The sequence below is a fragment of the Cebus imitator genome, unplaced genomic scaffold (assembly GCF_001604975.1).
Source record: "Cebus imitator isolate Cc_AM_T3 unplaced genomic scaffold, Cebus_imitator-1.0 Scaffold396, whole genome shotgun sequence".
Classification (NCBI taxonomy): domain Eukaryota; kingdom Metazoa; phylum Chordata; class Mammalia; order Primates; family Cebidae; genus Cebus; species Cebus imitator.
The window spans coordinates 1,698,453-1,716,426 of record NW_016107711.1 but is presented as its reverse complement, the minus strand read 5'-3'; the positions used below and the strand labels follow the sequence as shown (position 1 = coordinate 1,716,426).

General features: G+C 49.1%; 1 protein-coding gene across 23 annotated transcripts in view; it reads right to left on the bottom strand.

The window, feature by feature from the left end:
* Positions 1-17,974, bottom strand: part of TACC2 (transforming acidic coiled-coil containing protein 2) — a 259,898-nt gene that overhangs the window by 117,466 nt on the left and 124,458 nt on the right. For 18 of the 23 annotated variants that reach the window (XM_037731397.1, XM_017508606.2, XM_017508616.2 and 15 more), the window contains 2 exons: positions 10,063-10,188; positions 1,652-1,786 (listed from right to left, as the gene is read on the bottom strand). In XM_037731397.1, coding sequence (XP_037587325.1) covers positions 1,652-1,786; positions 10,063-10,188 — 261 coding nt within the window. The remainder of the gene's footprint in view (positions 1-1,651; positions 1,787-10,062; positions 10,189-17,974) is intronic. The other 5 variants (XM_017508626.2, XM_037731396.1, XM_017508622.2 and 2 more) reach the window with 2 other exon arrangements.

Below are 17,974 nucleotides of genomic sequence, written 5' to 3'. Positions count from 1 at the left end.
TTTTTTATGGGTTAGTAATATTCCTTAGCATAGACATACCACAATGTTGATCCTTTCACCAGTGGATGGATACCTGGGTTGTTTCAAATTTGGGGCAATTATGAAGAATACATGCATACGAGTTTTTAGGTAGACATATATTTTCATCTTTCATAGGTAAATATCTAAAAGTGTGATTGCTGGTTCATATGGTGGACTTATGTCTATCTTTATAAAAACACGAGGGGCAGAATATTTGAGAAGAGTAATTGTATTTCTTTCTCCAACACATTTTTCTTGAGCACCTATTATGTCCAAGGCAAACCAAGGGCGTTTCCCCAAACACTTGGGGATGTTCCCGCTCCCCAACCTCTGCTTGTGCTATCTCACCAGCAGAAATGCAGACCTCCCATACATTTCCTTGTCCTTGGGCCAAGGCTTACAGTAGACAAGGCATCATTGCAGTGGATCCAAGAGGGGTGGAATGAATGTTTCTGCTCTGCCAACAACAACCTGAAAGATGGAAAGTCCCTCTGGGACTCACGACCAACAGAGCTGCAGGGAGATGCCAGGAGATACAGGACAGAGAAGAGTTTAATGCTCTGGATGGTATCACCCAGATAAGACAGACTCTGGTCCAGCTCTGGGCCCATCCTGCTATCATCCCATGTTCCACAATCTCATCTGCATGCAGCAATTTTCCCTTCCTCTGATTAATCTACTACTTCTGGACACTCTGGTTTGGCAGTGGTCATCTACCCTTTGGGCACCCCTTATATTCTTGCCCTCTACCGTGGCTTAGCTTTCAGCACTTGTGTCCCAGCCAGCAGGAGCTCCCTGAGGACAGAGGCCTGCCGTGCTCAGCACACCCAGGTACGTTTGGCTCTCCACAAAATACTGCTTAAGAATGCTCCTGAGGAGGCTTTAATGATTTATAATCAAAATCAATTGCTTGCATGGAAACAGGAGTTACACATACTTGCTCTAATCATTCACGTTATGCATCAACTTGGCTGGTCCACTGAACCCAGATGTTTGATCTAACCTGTCTCAATTTCACTGTCAAGATATTTTTTTAGATGAGATTAATATTTCAATCAGTAGATTTTGAGTAAAGCAGATTACCTCCTATAATGTGGGTGGACCTCATCCCATCAGTTGAAGTCCTTAAAGGAAAAGGACTGACCTTCCCCAAGGAAGAGGGAATTCTGCCAGCAGATGGCCTTGGGGCTCTGCTACATCAGCTCTTCCCTGCTCTCCAGCCTGCCAGCCTACCCTGCATGATTTCAGACTTGCCAGCTCCCACAGTCACATGAGCCAATCCCTTAAAATAAATCCCTCTCTCTGCATATACATATATAGAAATATATACACATACAGATCATCCATCCATCCATCTATCCATCCATCCTATTGGCTTGTTTCTCTGCAGAATCCTAACACACTTGCTCACACCATGCTTCCCACCGTGCGTGACATGAGAAGCCGGTGGGCAAGGGTAACCCTGAGATCTGTTACAGCCCAAATGATCAGAGACATGGTCTCACAGGTCAAACGGTCACCGCCTTGTGGGCACTATCCAAAATGCAGCTCACCCCACGACCTAGGGGGCAGAGACCACCAGACCCCTGCTCTCTGGGGGCAGCTGCTGCGGAGGGGGCTTGTGCAATACCTGCTGAGGTCCTTGGCCAGATCTGGGCAGGAGGGACTGGAAGCTTCTACTCCGTCACCAGCAGGGGCAGAAGGTGAAGCTGTGTGTTCTGCAGCCGAGGGAGCGGGACCCACGAGGGCAGCAGCTGGGGAGGTGCTGGGGACACAATGAGGGCATTATTCCACATGGGGCTGGGGTCATTAATGGCACATTCATCAGGCCCTACTCACCCCACCCAACCCACCCGCCCACACATGGAAGTGACTCTTTAAACCCCGGCACACGGCTCCCGGGCTTCCCCACCCAGGCCTCCACTCTACACAGCCTGGCCTGTGGCGGCAACCCAGCGGCTCCCAGGCCAGGCCCTTAAGCTCCTCTCTCCTTAGGCTCCTGCAGAATGAGGTTCCTTGAACAGAGGCATCTCAGGTGTCCAGGACACGCCATGTGACTTTCCTAGTTTGATTCCTGTTTAGAGGAGAGGATTTCTGTATGATGATTTCCATTAGTTTTCGATAGGCAATGGAACTCTATGAGGTGAGAACTAAAATACAATTGTACAAATTCCCCAGGCTTTGCCCGCAAATCCGAAGGCTGAGAAAAATCCAGAGGAAAAGGCTGATGGGTAATCCAGGAACCTGCCCGGGCCCAGCTGGGCCACCCGTGTCCTGGGGGAGGAACGAGTTTCGGGGCGGAGTGTGGCCCTCGGGCAGGGAGCGAGAGCCCCCTGCTGGACAGCTGGGGAACCACAACGGCCTCTCGGGGTAGCACAAGAGACCACTCCCCACAAAAGCCAAAAGGCACAGGCTTGGCGTCCAGAAGAGGTTCTGGTTTTCCCCACTGGCAAAAATCAAGGCTAGCAATGGTCTCCTCAGACTGAAGCTGGGGAACAGCTTTCAGGCCTCCCAGTCTCTCCAGCCATCCCTGCTCCTGTCCACGGTGGGGCTGGCCGGGCCGAAGGTGTCTTGGGGTGGCCAGGCTGGAACACAGGGCTCAGCACCGAGGGCCTGAAACCAGCTTGAGGGGTAGCTGGGGTTTGTGGTGTCACAGCCCTTGCAGTGAGGGATCACTGCTTCCCTCTGGGGGTAAACACCGCAGGGAGCTCCCAGATCGCAGGACTCCAGGGTGCGTGGGCTTCTGGGCTGCTACGTCTGCCCACTCCATCTTCTCGAGGGCCACCTGAGAGGCTAGCACCCTGGTCTGAAGGGCAGCTGCCATGGGCACCCACACTGCACACTGGACAGAGGACTCTCAGTCTTGCCCCTAAGTCCAGTCACAGCTTAGCAGATTCTGCAGGTCCAGCAGGCACTGCCCAGCCCCTTTACAGCCCTGGCCTCAGAGCTCCACGAAGGCAGGGGACACATCTGCCACCTCCACCCCAGGATCCCAGCCCCAGGCCAGGCCACACACAGCGTGGGAGCAGAGCCAGGGCTGGACCCACACTGCCTGCTCCCTCGGGGTCCCACAAACAGAGAGAAACAGAGCCCGGGGAGTAACGACAGGAAAGCCCAGCGCAGGGCAATCCGTGGGTGAACAAAAGTTACAAGTGCTTGGACGAAACCCAGCAAAAGAGCAAAGTGGGTTTGCAGACGGAGTGACTGGCCTCCTTTGTCACACTTTTATTTCTAACAATTTGGGCAGTGGCTGAAATTAATTATTTTGTACAAGAATGACTCAAAATGAATAATGCAAACTGCCAGGGGCATTTAAGCTCCTTACAAGAGCTATTTTACACTTTGGAGGCTGACATGTATTCATAACCAGCAAATGGACCACGTACAAACGCAAGCTACTGGTAACATTTACAAACGCAAGCTACTAATCTAACGCTTACAAACACAGGCTACTAGCCTAAGACTTCCCTTTCTCCAGACACTACACTGGTGCGCTCCTCCCTCCACCACACACTTCCCACCAAGGTTTTACTTAGTTTAATGCAAATTGAGGAAAGGTGGTTCTGCGTGTGGTTCTGTGACTTTAAGGTACTGTTTATCAAACTGCAAGGAAGGATCCCTGTCTTGGAAAACAGTGGCAGAGGGGAGGGGAGGGGAGGTGCCACCGTAGATCTGCGGCCTGCCGTAATCACAGCAAGACCAGCTCTGTGACAGCTGACGTCCCTGGGATCTGATGCAGATGCCCCAGGCTACAAATCCATTCCCTGCCTGGTATCTGAGAACGCCCCAGGGCAGCACAACCAAGGCTCACTCAGCAAGCTCCCCGCCTGCCCTGAACACCCGCAGCTGCTCCTGCTCCTGAGGGGCCACCTGGCTGCTCCCTCCTCCCTTCCCTCTGTTGGCCCCAACTGCCAGGGGCACGCCCTTCCTGCGCCAGCCGGGTCCCATTAGCCAAAGGCACCAAACAAGTGTGACTCAACAGCTCATTTAAGAAAGGAGCCTCCCCCTCTTCCACCCCCGTTGGCTCATACCCAGGGGCCGAGGAGGTCAGGCTCCCACCAGGAAACACTCAGTGACTCACCATCCCAATGCTAACACATGGGCCCCCACAGACACCTCCTAGGCCCCACAGAACACCTCCTCTTCCCTCCTGACCCTCCACTTCCTCCCCCAATTTTCCCAGCTTGGAAGTGGCGCCACCAGCCCGCCAGGCCCAGGCACTGACTTCCGGTTCTCTCGGTCCCCTGCCCCTCATCATTCTTTCCTGCTGAGTCACCTCCTTCTCCTTCTGGAATCTGTCCTCTCTGAGGACTCCTGAGTGTCCTGCTGTGCCTGCCTTCCGTTTTGTCCCCAAAGATCCAAGGCCCCACAGCCACCAGAATGACCCAACTCCAGTTCTGATCAGGTCCTTCCACTGGAGCCCTCCCTGACTTCCCACGGCATCCGGAAGCTGGCCGTCGAGGAGCCAGACAGGGCCCATGGAACTTCCCCTGAGCTGCCAGAGGGCGACGCTGGCCCAGCAGAGCGAGCAAGCAGGTAGCAGCAGCCAGCTCCTCGCCCACAACACTGGTCAGCTCCCGTCTGCATTCAAGCCTCCTGTGACCAGCAGTGACTTCTCTTAAAGACATTGTTCTCAGAAGTCAGGCCCTTAACAAATGCCCAGGACCAATCCCAGGCCTTTGTGGAAGCTTCTGGACAGCTGCCAAACCCGGCCCAGAGAGGGCAGGGCACTGACATGGGGTCCACACATTCTGTGGTCTCATTCCACCTGCCAGCATTATCCCACTGTCCTCCTCCCCTGGGAAGCCAGCCTGGGTTAAATGTCTGGGAGGCCTTTTTCCATTGAAGGAGTTCATCAGTGTTTTCCAGACCTTATTGGAATAACGAAGAAGCTGAATTCAAATTCATGTAGAGTACTTATATTTTTGGAAGAGTAAGGATGTATTGATTTAAATTCAATCTGCTATTTCTTTTGGTTTAGGAAAGAATTGACAGCAATACAAATGACCACACTTTTAGCAGATAGCCATGACTTATTGACCAAGATGTTCTTTCCTGTTAAGCCCAGCTGGACAAGACCTCAGAATCCATCTCAACATAGATCCCTAGGGAACCACTTCCAATGGACCAGAGATGATGGATCAGGAGAGTTTGCTATCCCTGACTTAGGACCTTGCTAAGGTCCTCACAAACAACTGGTCACTGGTCCCACTGACCATGAGGCTGCGGTCTCCAGCCACACAGACATTGCTCCAGGGCTCACCTTCAGCCCCACAGCCCTGCAGGTCTGGCCGCAGTGAGACACTGTCAGCAGCTGGTGGCCTTTGATTCCCTGCTCGGGGCTTTTGAGTCCTGGGCAGATCCCTCACTGAAATCACAACATGTTTCACTTCAGAGATCGGCTGGAGCTGCCAAGTTAAGCCCTTGGGCAAGGACAAACACCAGAGTGGCCTGGCCTGTCACGGGAGGGTGATAACAGCCCCCAAGGTGCAGACTGAACACATGGTCCTGTTGGCCAGATGGGCGACAGCACCTTATCTCCCATTTTGCATCGCCATCTGGAAGGCATTTAGCACAACGGCCCTTCCTCCCAGGCCTTCTAATTTTTTTCTTCCCGAATCCCCAAGTGCACATGATACCACGTAATAGAGCAAGCGTTAAGGCCAAAGACTCAGGTTATGCTGAAAGCGAGATGCAAACTGCAAAGAGGAAAGTGCTGTGAAAGCGTGGGTTTGAAGAGCCAGGCTTGGTGGATACAAACGCCGGACAGCCAGTCCCACGGAGGCCTGGGACTTGGTAAAATGACACTCAGTAATGGGAGATAGAACAGGCATCTCTCAGAGGCAGCCACTGAAAGCCCCAAAGCCCAAATCAGAAGGTGCTGAGAGGTGCTTGTGAATTGGCTGGAAACTTCGAGGCAGGCACATCCAGACATTTCTGGTCATTGGTGAGATCCGCCGGCATCCGAGCACCAGCCAGTCCACGTGAAAGCGTGAGCAGCCCCAAACAAGCTGATCTGCAGATTTCCAGCGGGCGCTGGGCGCCTGCGCAGTTAACCCTGAACTGGCTGGTCAGTTCTTCCCCAGCACACGTCTATCCACTTTACCTTCACGGCATGAGCCCGTGCTCAGAGGAGGAATGTTATTTTCAAACTTGGCCTAAGCAAACCTTAAGCAGGAAGGAAAATATTCACCAAGGGAAAAGTGATAAACACCATCCCAAAACCACAGGCAAGGCTTTGGTCTGGCTTGGATCATCCAAGTTATGAATCCCCATGCTTGGTCATCAGCAGCAGTTCTGTGGGCCCTCTGCCCAGGGGCAAGGCTTCCTTATGCCCTGAGCCCTCTGGGGATGAGCCCTGGTTTACAGAAGCTACAGGGGTGGAGAGACAAGGGATAAAAGGAGACTGATCTTGGATATCCAAGGTTATTCAGAAAGTCAAAATCTACCTATACAGATAAAGCAGCTCAAGAACCATGAAAAGCCAGAACAAGAACAGAATTTTGCATTGGTGTAAGCCATATGAAATTCTCAATATTTGACAATTGCCAGTGTGGCAATTCATGTGGTCCAACCCAACAGCAGCCAGCCAGACGCTGGAAACTCAAAGGCTCTGAAGAGGTACAGAGGTGCACCCCAATTTACTCAGCATGCTGGATGCTGGCTTGAGAGATTTGATTCATGAATGTCAAAGTACCCTCTAAAGGGTACAAAGGAATTCTGTTATTCAGAGAAGACTTTTGGGAGATCCACCTTCTAAATTAAAAATCATTCCTCCACTTTACCTTTCAGGTTTTTTTTTGTTCGTTTTTTTGAGACTGAGTTTTGCTCTTGTCGCCCAGGCTGGAGTGCAATGGTGCGATCTTGGCTCACTGCAACCTCCGCCTCCCAGGTTCAAGCAATCCTCCTGCCTCAGCTTCCCCAGTAGCTGGGATTACAGGTGCCTGCCACTATGGGCAGCTAATTTTTTTTGTATTTTTAGTAGAGATGAGATTTCACCATGTTGGCCAGGCTGGTCTCAAATTCCTGACCTGAGGTGATTCACCTGCCTTGGCCTCCCAAAGTGCTGGGAATTCTGCCGTGAGCCACCGTGCCTGGCCCAATCCTTGGTCTTAACAGAACTATCTCTTTTCTACCAATCCAGTAAAAACAACACGACAACACAACTCTGGTTAAATATTCGGTAACAACGACAAGGCACCAAAATTGCTCATTCCTTACTCAAATACTTCCCTAGGTTAGGTTTTAATCATGTCTGCATTCTACCCCACGTTCTGATTCTTTCCATGAGGAGATACAGCCAAGAAGCTGGCCAAGTTCTCAGCACTGACATCTCTGCTTAGCCACCGGTCCCTTCCTGCATTCTGTGGCCACTCTTGGTCAGGGTTACAGGTAACACAACTGCATTACCTCATGTATTACCTTCCTTGGACTACAGAGACCACGGATGCAGGCGGGGCCCCAGGACATGGTGTCTCAGGAAGCCTGGCTCTCCCACAGCTCTGTCCCTGGAGGTTTCAGAACACAGGTGGGCAGCTGGGCCAGAGCTGCTGCAGTCCCAGCTCTGCACTTCCTAGCTGTGTCCTGGAGCATGTTAACATCTGAGCCTCCGTCTGCTCAACTGTGAAACGGCAGCCATGACAGCAGCTCCTGCCTTCTACAGATGGCATGAGGATTTACGGAGACGCTCAATGAAACATACCCAGCATGGCTCCTGGAACGTGGGAAGTGTCCAGGCAAAAGGAGCCGTAGACCATGCGCCACTCACCTACTATGGGGCCTGGGACAAGTCACTTAAAACACACACTCAGCTGGGTGCAGTGGCTCACGCCTATAATCCCAGAACTTTGGGAGGCCAGGGTGGGAGAATCGTGAGGTCAAGAGATCGAGACCATCCTGGCCAACATGGTGAAAACCCATCTCTACTGAAAATACAAAAATTAGCTGGGTGTTGCGCCCGTAGTCCCAGCTACTTGGAAGGCTGAGGCAGGAGAATCGCTTGAACCCAGGAGGTGGAGGTTGCAGTGAGCCGAGATCGCGCCATTGCACTCCAGCCTGGGTAACAAGAGCGAAACTCCGTCTCAAAAAAAAAATAAATAAATAAAAATAAATAAATAAATAAATAAATAAAAATTAAAAAAAAAAAAAAACCAGTTTCCGGCTTGGGAGGGGCCTTCAGAAGCACCCATCACACCCCCCGCTGGACCGCAGTTCTCCAAGAGTCATCCGCCAAGTCCAATGCCATCCTCTGCTCAGAGCTTCCTCTTGCCCCTGCATCCCCCAACTGTAAGATGGGAGCACTGGGTGAGAGTGATCTCAGGGCCCTTCCAGGCTTTGCCAAGGGAGGGTGTGTCCCACTGGCTGCGGCCAGAGGCCCCTGCGTCTTCCTAAAACGGTGGTGGTCAAGGGAGCCAAATGGGACAGAGAGGGGGAGGAATAGGAGAGACAGAAAGGGGTGCCCCACTTCTCACTGGAAACTTCTGTACACTTCCTGAGTGTTGGAACCTTTGTCCCCAGCTAGGGTTTTTCCTTTGAGTTAAATTCACACATAAGTAAGAACTATGGCTGACTCCTACCTGTAAAAGAAACATCTAAAATTCGACATCAGTGCACGGCTGCCCTGGAATATCACTTCTGGACTGCAGTTTCCCGTCCCGTCTATCCCGTCCTCTGCCTTCTCCCCCACCAGGCACCTCCTCCTAGTTTTAAATAGGTATATTGGTTCTGTCGGCCGTCCACCTGTACCCCAAGGAAGGTTGTCAGCGGGGGCTGGCCCCCAGGTCCCTGTCCTCCCTCATCTGGTTCAAGTCACCACCATTCCTCCAGGGCCTGCCCAATGCCATCCCCGCTACTGCAGTTCCAGAGATGACAGGTGACCAGTTCCTCCCTCCAGGAGTTCCCAATCCAGCAAAGGAGATGGAATTAGACATGGGCCATTTATGAGAATCCGTGCAGGGCAGTGACATAGGGTTATGACAAGTTACTGGAGGAATTCAGAGGCAGGTTTCTCTCAGCGTGGGGAGAAGGCTTCTTAGAGGAAGGGCCACTGGGTCATGAGTTCTGGGAAGAAAGGGGCAGTATCTGTCCCAGTCACCATGGCTTTGCCAGCACTGTGCAATGTTAGGCAAAAAGCAGTTGTTTCACTGATCTGAACAGCAATTAAAATGTGTGTATGTGTATTCACAGACACACACATATAGACATGTGTGTATACAGACAGACATGTGGGGGCATACATGTGTATGTGTGTATAAAGACATGGGGGGCATACATGTGTATGTGTGTATAGAGACATGTGGATGTGTACATATGTGTATAGAGACATGTGGAGGCAGACATGTGTACTTGTGTGCCTATATGTGCATATATGGGCATCTGAGCTGACACTGAGGCTGATTCTGGAAAAGCCCAGTTTCAATGCCAAGATTGCAGGCAGAGGGAGCAGTGAAGTCTGAATCCAGGCCAAGCACAGTGTAGATGGAGAACTGTGATCAGTGTGGGGTTGCTGGGGTATGGAGAGCAAGGAGAAGGGAGGCTGGTGGGAGGTGACATGGCAGAAGGGCAGGGGCGGGGACCCCAGGCCCCTGGCTCCTCTGCCTGTGCTGCTGACCCTCTTCTCTGACCGCCACCAAGAAATGAAAGAAAATGAGCCCTGAATCCAGCTCTGCCCCAGGAGACCAGAAGACAGCTAACTCGAGCATTTCCTAAAAAAGAAACAGCACCTTCTCTCTCCTGGAGGACGTCCGTTTCAAATGGGGACCCTGAAGGCCACGTGGGAAAATTTCTAACATGCCCCTTGTATGTGCTGGGGGCCGGGTCAGGGGAGACCCTAGTCTCCTAGTCTTCCCAGTGTCTCAGATCATTCCTAAGGTCACAAGAAGAGGCCCCAGCCCTGCACACACCTGTTCAGGATAGGTGTGCATACCCTGCGTGTGTGCGCAGAGGGGGTGAAACTGCAGGAGAGGAGAGGGGACGCAGAGGGAGGCAGCCTCAGGGATTGTGCCCAGGGTCTCACCACCAGCTCCAGGGCCCCCAGCGTACCTCTGGGCTGTCAGATCCGTAGAGACCTGGCCAACAACATCACCGTGGTGGGAAGCGGCAGCTAAGGATGGGTTTTCCAGGTCTGCGGGGACAGTAGGCTGGATGACATCATCTGCCACAGGTGAACTGGGGAGAGAAAAGGGAAAGAACCAAAACTCAGAAATATTCCTATGAGTTTTAAATGTGTTTTAACAGCACATTGCTATCTGGAGCCTGATCAGGGCCTCAGTTTCCCTTTCTATGAGGGATGAGTTTGGTGCTGCTCAAAGCAGGGTCTGTCACCAGTCTATGCTAAGTCTTGTCTGTGACAAGATTATCACCAGTCTATCCCAAGTGGCTGGAATTAACAGGCACGCACCACCACGCCTGGTTAATTTTTGTATTCTTGGATTTCTGGCACAGATGGGTTTCACCATGTTGGCCAGGCTGGTCTCAAACTCCTGAGTTCAAGTGATCCACTCACCTTAGCCTCCCAAAGTGCCGGGATTATAGGTGTGAGTAACTGCGCCTGGCCCCTTTGTAGCAATTTGATAGACCACGTTCATGTCTGTTAAATCTAATCGTAAAAGGACAGGTTCAACATCCTACCGCACACAGGACGGTCCCCAAGACAAAGGACTATGTGGCCCAGAACATCAATAATGCCAAGGTTGAGAAACCCTGGCCTTGAGTTTCACTTCTTTTTTCTAGTAATTCATTTATATATATATATAAAAATATTCATATATATATTTATATATATGAATATTCATATATATTTATTTATTCATATATTATTTCATATATAATATGTATATGAAATATATATAAATACATATATAAATAATATTCATATATTATTTATTCATATATATATTCATTATATATGAATATTCATTTATATATATGAATATTCATATAATATTCATATATATTTATATATGAATATTTATATATATATTTATATATAAATATGTATAACATATAAATTATATGTGTATAAATATGTAAAATATACATAAATTTTTATATATATAATTTCTATATATATCGTTATTCTTGTTGAGACAGTCTCACTCTGTCACTCAGCCTGGAGTACCATGCTGTAATCAATCTCAGCTCACTGCAACCTCTGCCTCCCAGGTTGAAGCTATTCTCATGTCTCAGCCTCCTGGGTAGCTGGGATTACAGGTGCCCGCCACCACGCCCAGATAATTTTTGCATTTTTAGTAGAGATGGAGTTTTGCCATGTTGGTCAGGTTGGCCTCGAACTCCTAACCTCAGGTGATCCACCTACCTCGGCCTCCCAAAGTGTTGGGATTATAGGCATGAACCGCCGCATCCGGCCTTAATTATATTTTTTAAAGTTTTCATCTATTATGAGTCAGAAATTTAAAAGTCACCCTGGTCCTTCAGGGACTGAAAGAGCCTGCAACCTCCAAGCACAGGCTGGGTCGGGATGCTGGACGAGGCCCAGTCCTCACACACCCATCGTCTTGTAGTCAGTTACCCTATCCTTTCGTCGGGGAGGTCCCTGAGGGAATTTCTGATGAACTCTGCTCTGTAGGTGTAAGTAGCAGGACCATTCTTTCCACTCCTTGAGCAGACTCTTATTGAAAACCAATTCTCTGCTGTGAACAAGAGAGCAGTGGTACCTGCCTTCATGGGACCTCTCACGGGACAGCCTCAGGCAAGATCAGTTTTTGTTTTTGTTTTTTTTTGGAAACAGGATCTCCCCCTGTCACCCAGGCTGAAATGCAGTGTCGCCATCATGGCTCACTGTAACCTCAACTTCCAAGGCTCAATCGATCGTCCCACTTCAGCCTCCCCAAATGCTGGGATTACAGTCATGTGCCACCTTGCCTGGCCCAGATGAGTGTTTTCTACAATGCTTATTTAGTAACAACTGCTAAGAAGGAAGGTGCAGGTGGTCATGAGAACACAAACTAAGAGCTCCTGGCCCACAATGGGGGTTGTGGAAAACTTCCCTGTGATGTGACGAGCATGCCGAGGCCAGCTCAGCAACAGCGCATGTTTCCTGGTGCTTACTACATGCCAGGAATTGTTCTAGGTACATATAGACAGCACTGTATTTGATCCTCACAACAACCCTTATGAGGTGGATACTATTATTAAACACATTTTACAGATGTAAAAACTGAGGCAGAGAGAGGCTGAGCAGCTTGTCCAAGGTTGCACAGCAGGTAAGTGGCAGAACCAGGATACAAACCCAAGCCTGACCCCAGGAGTCATGCTCTTAATCTCCACACATGGCTTTGTCCCAAAGGTTGAAGAGTAATGGGAAGGAAGAGGGGCTGGGCACAGTGGCTCACGCTTGTAATCCCAACACTTTGGGGAGGCTGAGGCTAGAGGATCACTTGAGGCGGGAAGTCAAAGGCCACCCTGGGCAACATAGTGAGACCCTGTCTCAAGAAAAGATTTTAAAGCTTAAGAAAGGAAGAGTATACCCCTACCCTCAGCCCTATCCTGCGTTCAGGGAGCCACATATTGAAAGCCCTGAATCAGGAAGGAATTTGGTATTCTAGGAGAACTGCAAAAAGTCACTGCAACTAGAATATAGGTAAAGAAGGGGGAGTCCGGCTGGGAGCAGTGGCTCACACCTGTAATCGCAGCACTCTGGGAGGCCAAGGTGGGCGGCGGATCACTTGAGGTTAGGAGTTCGAGACCAGCCTGGCCAACATGGTGAAACCCCGTCTCTACTAAAAGTACAAAAATTAGCTGGGTGTGGTGGTAGGCACCTGTAATCCCAGCTATGGGAGGCTGAGGCACAAGAATCTCTTGAACCTGAGAGGCAGAGGCAGAGGTTGTAGTAAGCCAGGATTGCATCACTGCACTCCAGCCTGGGTGACAGAGGGAGACTCCGCCTAAAAAAAAAAAAAAAACAAACAAAAAAAAACAATGCAGGGACCATGAGGAGGAAAGGGGGACAGGAGACAGATCACAAGGCCAGGGCAGAGAAGTGGGACTTGATCCTAAGCAGAAGAATCAGCCTGAAGCTTCAACCCAATGTTCAGCCATAAAGTGCCTTTGGCATTGAGATGAATGAGAGTGGGTGGTCCAAGGTAAATTTCCGCAAACTATTTTCTTAATACAATTGGACTAGCACATGTGTGCACCCACACTTTACTGCTTATTCTCCATTCTCCATGTTCCCACTCACCATTCCACTTCCGCCAGAACAAGATCCTGAAGCCATGCCCACACCCAAGGAGTCAGAGAGAGAGATCTCTAGAAGGGGAAATGGAAGCAGCAGCCAGCCCACAAGAGTGAGGGTGGCAGGAGCTCTGGATGGGTGTCTTGGTGAATCACAATGTGTAGAAACCTAAACTACAGGCAATATGCACTTTCTAAAGTCAGAAAACCTGAGTGGAAAAACAGAGCCCCAAAGTTTTGGCAGCACACACTGAAAGCCATAAAAGACTCTGTTTCTTTTGACACAGTTATGGTTCTTCCAAGAACTTATTTTAAGGAGAGGATTAAGGGCATGGGCAAAGATGCTGATCACAGCTGTAATCAGGACAGGGAAAAACCTGGAAACAACAAAAATGCCCAACAGTAGAGGACAGTACATCAAATGGAGGCACACCCATAGGATGGGCTCGTTTGCAGCTGTTTAAAAAGTAAGGTAGGCCAGGCCCAGTAGCTCACCTGTAATCCCAGCACCTTGGGAGGTGGGATCCACCCACCTGAGGTCAGGAGTTCAAGACCAGCCTGGCCAACATGGTGAAACCCCGTCTCTACTAAAAATACAAAAATTTAGGCAGGCGTGGTGGCGGCACCTGTAACCCCAGCTACCCAGGAGGCCGAGGGAGGAGAATCACTTGAACCTGGGAGTCAAAGGTTGCAGTGAGCAGAGATCGTGCCACTGCACTCCAGCTGGGGTGACAAGGGTAAAACTCTATCTCAAATAATAATAATAATAATAACGTAGATCTTCATGTATCTAGATATAAATGTGTCCATTGTTAATGGAAAATAAATTGAAGAAACTTAGCAGCACATTTTATGTGTATATCAATATTCATGGGTATGTATGTCTCTACAGTCCATGTATAGACATACACACATGAGCATGTGACAGAGAGAGAGTGGGGAGAGAGAGAGAGAGAGAGAGAGAGAGAGAGGGAGGGAGAGAGGGAGAGAGAGTAATAGCCTGAAAATGAAGCAATGTGGACAAGTAATTGCCAAGGTGTTAATGGTAATTCTCTTTCAGTGGTGAAATCATTTGTGTTTTTTCTTCTTAATGAAATTTATGTCTACTTTCTAGTTCTATGCTGAACATATACCACTTTCATAAGTGAAATAAATTAGAAAACATATGCAAGAAGTTATTTAAAGTGCCAGGGAACAACTTCAATCTATAACTCAGTGAAAACTTTCAGAGATGGAGACAATCAGAACGCCACTGTCTTTTCCCTGCTTCTGTATTCATATTTTCCACTGTGAGCCTAGACTTGCCTGCCTCATTCCAAGGCGGAAATGTAGTCAGGCTTCATCCATTATGCACCACTGGAGAAAACGAGGTCCCAGTGAAGAGGACGTGGAATAGAAGCCATCTGCCCACATATTCTACATGATGGCATTTTCATTAAATTCTTTGGGATGGAATTTTTTTTTTTTTTTTTTTGGAAATGGAGTTTTGCCCTTTGTTGCCCAGGACGGAGTGCAGTGGCACGATCTCAGCTCTCTGCAACCTCCACGTCCTAGGTTCAAGTGATTCTCCTGTCTCAGCCTCCTGAGTAACTAGGATTACGGGCACCCACCACCACGCCTGGCTAATTTTTGTATTTTTAGTAGAGACTGGGTTTCACCGTGTTTGCCAGGCTGGTCTCAAACTCCTGACCTCAGATGATCCGCCTGCGTCAGCCTCCCAAATTGCTGGGATTATAGGCATGAGCCACTGTGCCCAGCCAAGGGATGGAATTATTTTTTAAATCATAAACACTTTCCTGACTTTTTTCAGACAAAGGATCTTGAACATAATTAAATACTTTCTCAATGACACTCAGTCGTCCTAGGCAACTGTGACATAAGTGAGTGACATTGGTGCTGTGGCACCAAATGCAACCCCTATATGTGAAGTTGAGGGGGCTGGATTCCAGTCCAGGCCCACCATGGATCTAACCCAGGGGACTTCTCTGAGCTTTAGACTTTCTGTCTGGAAAAGTGAAGGCGCGGGACTACGCAACACTCAGCCTTGTCCCTCACTCTCAGGCCATCAGCTGTCACTTCTGCTCACCCACTCACCTGCCTCCTCCTGCCAGCTTATGCTTTGCAGTTCTCTGCTTCTAGCAGGCTAGAGGCAAAGAAACATGGCTGAGGGTGTTAGAACAGTGCATAAATCAAAGGCTCTGAATAAAGATCTACAAACCTTCCATACCAAATCATTATATATAACGATATAAAAATAAACACATATGTGTATAGACACATATACATTAGGTTGAGCCACAGGACTGCTAAAAAAGAAATAAACTGTCCAGTTTACACTGTGCTGTCAGTTCCAGGGCCTTTCTGACTTGGTAATGATCTGAATATTTTACAGGTGGCTAAGGATGGGAGAGAGCTGGTTTCTGGGGAAATGGGGGGATTCTTCTAAAATGCTCTTCTCAGAACAACTCTCAGAGGCTATAAACGGCTCCTAAGTTCTGCTGGTGGTGGTTCTGGGACTAGAGTGACTGAGATATTTTTCATAGAAAAAAAAAAAATCTGTCAGATTTTAACCACCAGCTGCTGCCGCCAGCTGCTGCCGCCCACTATAAATTTAGTGAGGCCAGCAAACGGTTGATTTGCCACTGGAATGTCAGGGAGAGAAGGCTGTCCTATCAACAAGTGCTTCTGCTGAGGGCCATGAGTCACCCCTTTCAGAGACTGGTGGAATGGACCCTGCCCAGAGAGGACGACATTCAGTCTCTGGCCTTAAAAGCCCACATCTTCAGTTCTGTACATATGATCCAGGCCACGGGAAGAGCCCCGTGTCAGGCACCGGGGTGGATTCCATGGAAATCGCACATCCCAACAGTGACAGGCTAATTGAGCAGGAGGAGCTGAAAGCCCACAGCAAGGAGAACCGGGAAGGGTGGTGTCTTCATTGGCTCAGGCTGTTACAACAGAATCCCATAGATGGGATGGCTTATGAACAACAGAGATTTATTGCTCACAGTTCTGGAGTCTGGGAAGTTCAAGATCAGGTGCCAGCAGGCTCAGTGTCTCATAAGGACCCCTTCCTGGTTCACAGACATCTCCTTCTCACGGTCTCTTCATGTGGCAGAAGAGGCAAGGCAGCGTGGTGGGGCCTGTTTTATAAAGGCACTAATCCCATTCACAGAGGCTCCACCCCTATGACCTAACCACCTCCCAAAGCCCCACCTCCCCATACCAGTGCCTTGGAGGTAAGGATTTCAACATAGGAATTTCGGGGCTGAAAGGGATACAAACATTCAGACCACAGCAGGTGATAACAGAAGAGCAAACTGCCATAGAAACCCAGGATTCCACAGGCTGGGATGATCCAGGAAGGTCCTGAGAGGAGAATAGCTGAATCAAGCAAAGTGCTTCAATAGGCTGATGTGTGAAAAGGGCTTTCCAGATGAAAAAAAAAAGCTTCTCCCTCCCTCTCTCCAGGATGGTTCTGTCTGAAAGGCTTCTGTTCCCTTCCCCTTGTTATTTATTAAAAAGAGCAGTATCCAGTATCAAGGATAACAGGAGCCAGGTTCTCACAGAGAAGAGCCTGCATATACAGAAGGTGGTTGGACTCCAAAGAACCCGCAGGTCAGGGCCAAAATCAGAGGGATCAGATAAATCCAGAACTAGCTGTGGAGGGCTGTGTGCACACATGCATGTGTGCAATCACACACCTACTTCCAGCTTTCTCCTTGGGAGCCACATCCAAGGACAAAAGAACCGTGTAAAGGGGCTTCTACTGCCAAATCTGGGACTATTTGAGCATCACGCACACACACACACACACACACACACACACACACACACCCACACCATGTAAAGGGGCTCCTACTGCCAAATCTGGGACTACTTGAGCATCACACACACACATACAAACACACACACACAGAGTTCTGGATTATAACCCATGGAAGAAAGTAATAATCTATGCATCCATTTAGATCTAAATAAAGACATGAACAAATGGGGAAGAAGGGAAAGCCCCCCTTACAATACAATGCCAGCTAGTTAGTCCATGTAGGAGGGGCAATGCAAACAGAAAACTGTCATGGAAGAACCATCATGGCAGCGGCCAGTTCAGGAAAGGGCCATCAAGGGATGCCAAGGCAGGCGGGGGAGTGTAATGAAGGAAAGGATAGGCCGGGTGCAGTGGCTCACGCCTGTAATCACAGCACTTTGGGAGGCTGAGGTGGGCGGATCAGGAGGTCAGGAGATCAAGACCATCCTGGCTAACATGGTAAATCCCAGTCTCTACTAAAAATACAAAAAAAATTAGTGGGGTATGGTGGCACGTGCCTATAGTCCCAGCTGCTCGGGAGGCTGAGGCAGGAGAACCACTTGAACCCGAGAGGTGGAGGTTGCGGCAAGCCAAGATCGCACCACTGCACTCCAGCCTGGGGGACAAGAGCAAGACTCCAACTTGAAAAAAAAAAAAAAGATTAAAGAAGATTATTTACTTATCTTTAAATGAGGTCAGTTGTTCAGCTGAAATAAATTTACATCATTCTAAGTAATGATGTGCTACTTTAACTTTTTTCTAATACAAATTAAGTAATGTAGAACTCTTTAAAAATTGTTGTTTGAATTAAATTTAATTTTTTTAGATATAGGGTCCTGCTCTGTCACCCAGGCTGGAGTAGAAAGGTATCATCATAGCTCATTGCAGCCTCGACCTCCTGGGCTCAAGTGATCCTCCCACCTCAGCCACCTGAGTAGCTGGGACTACAGG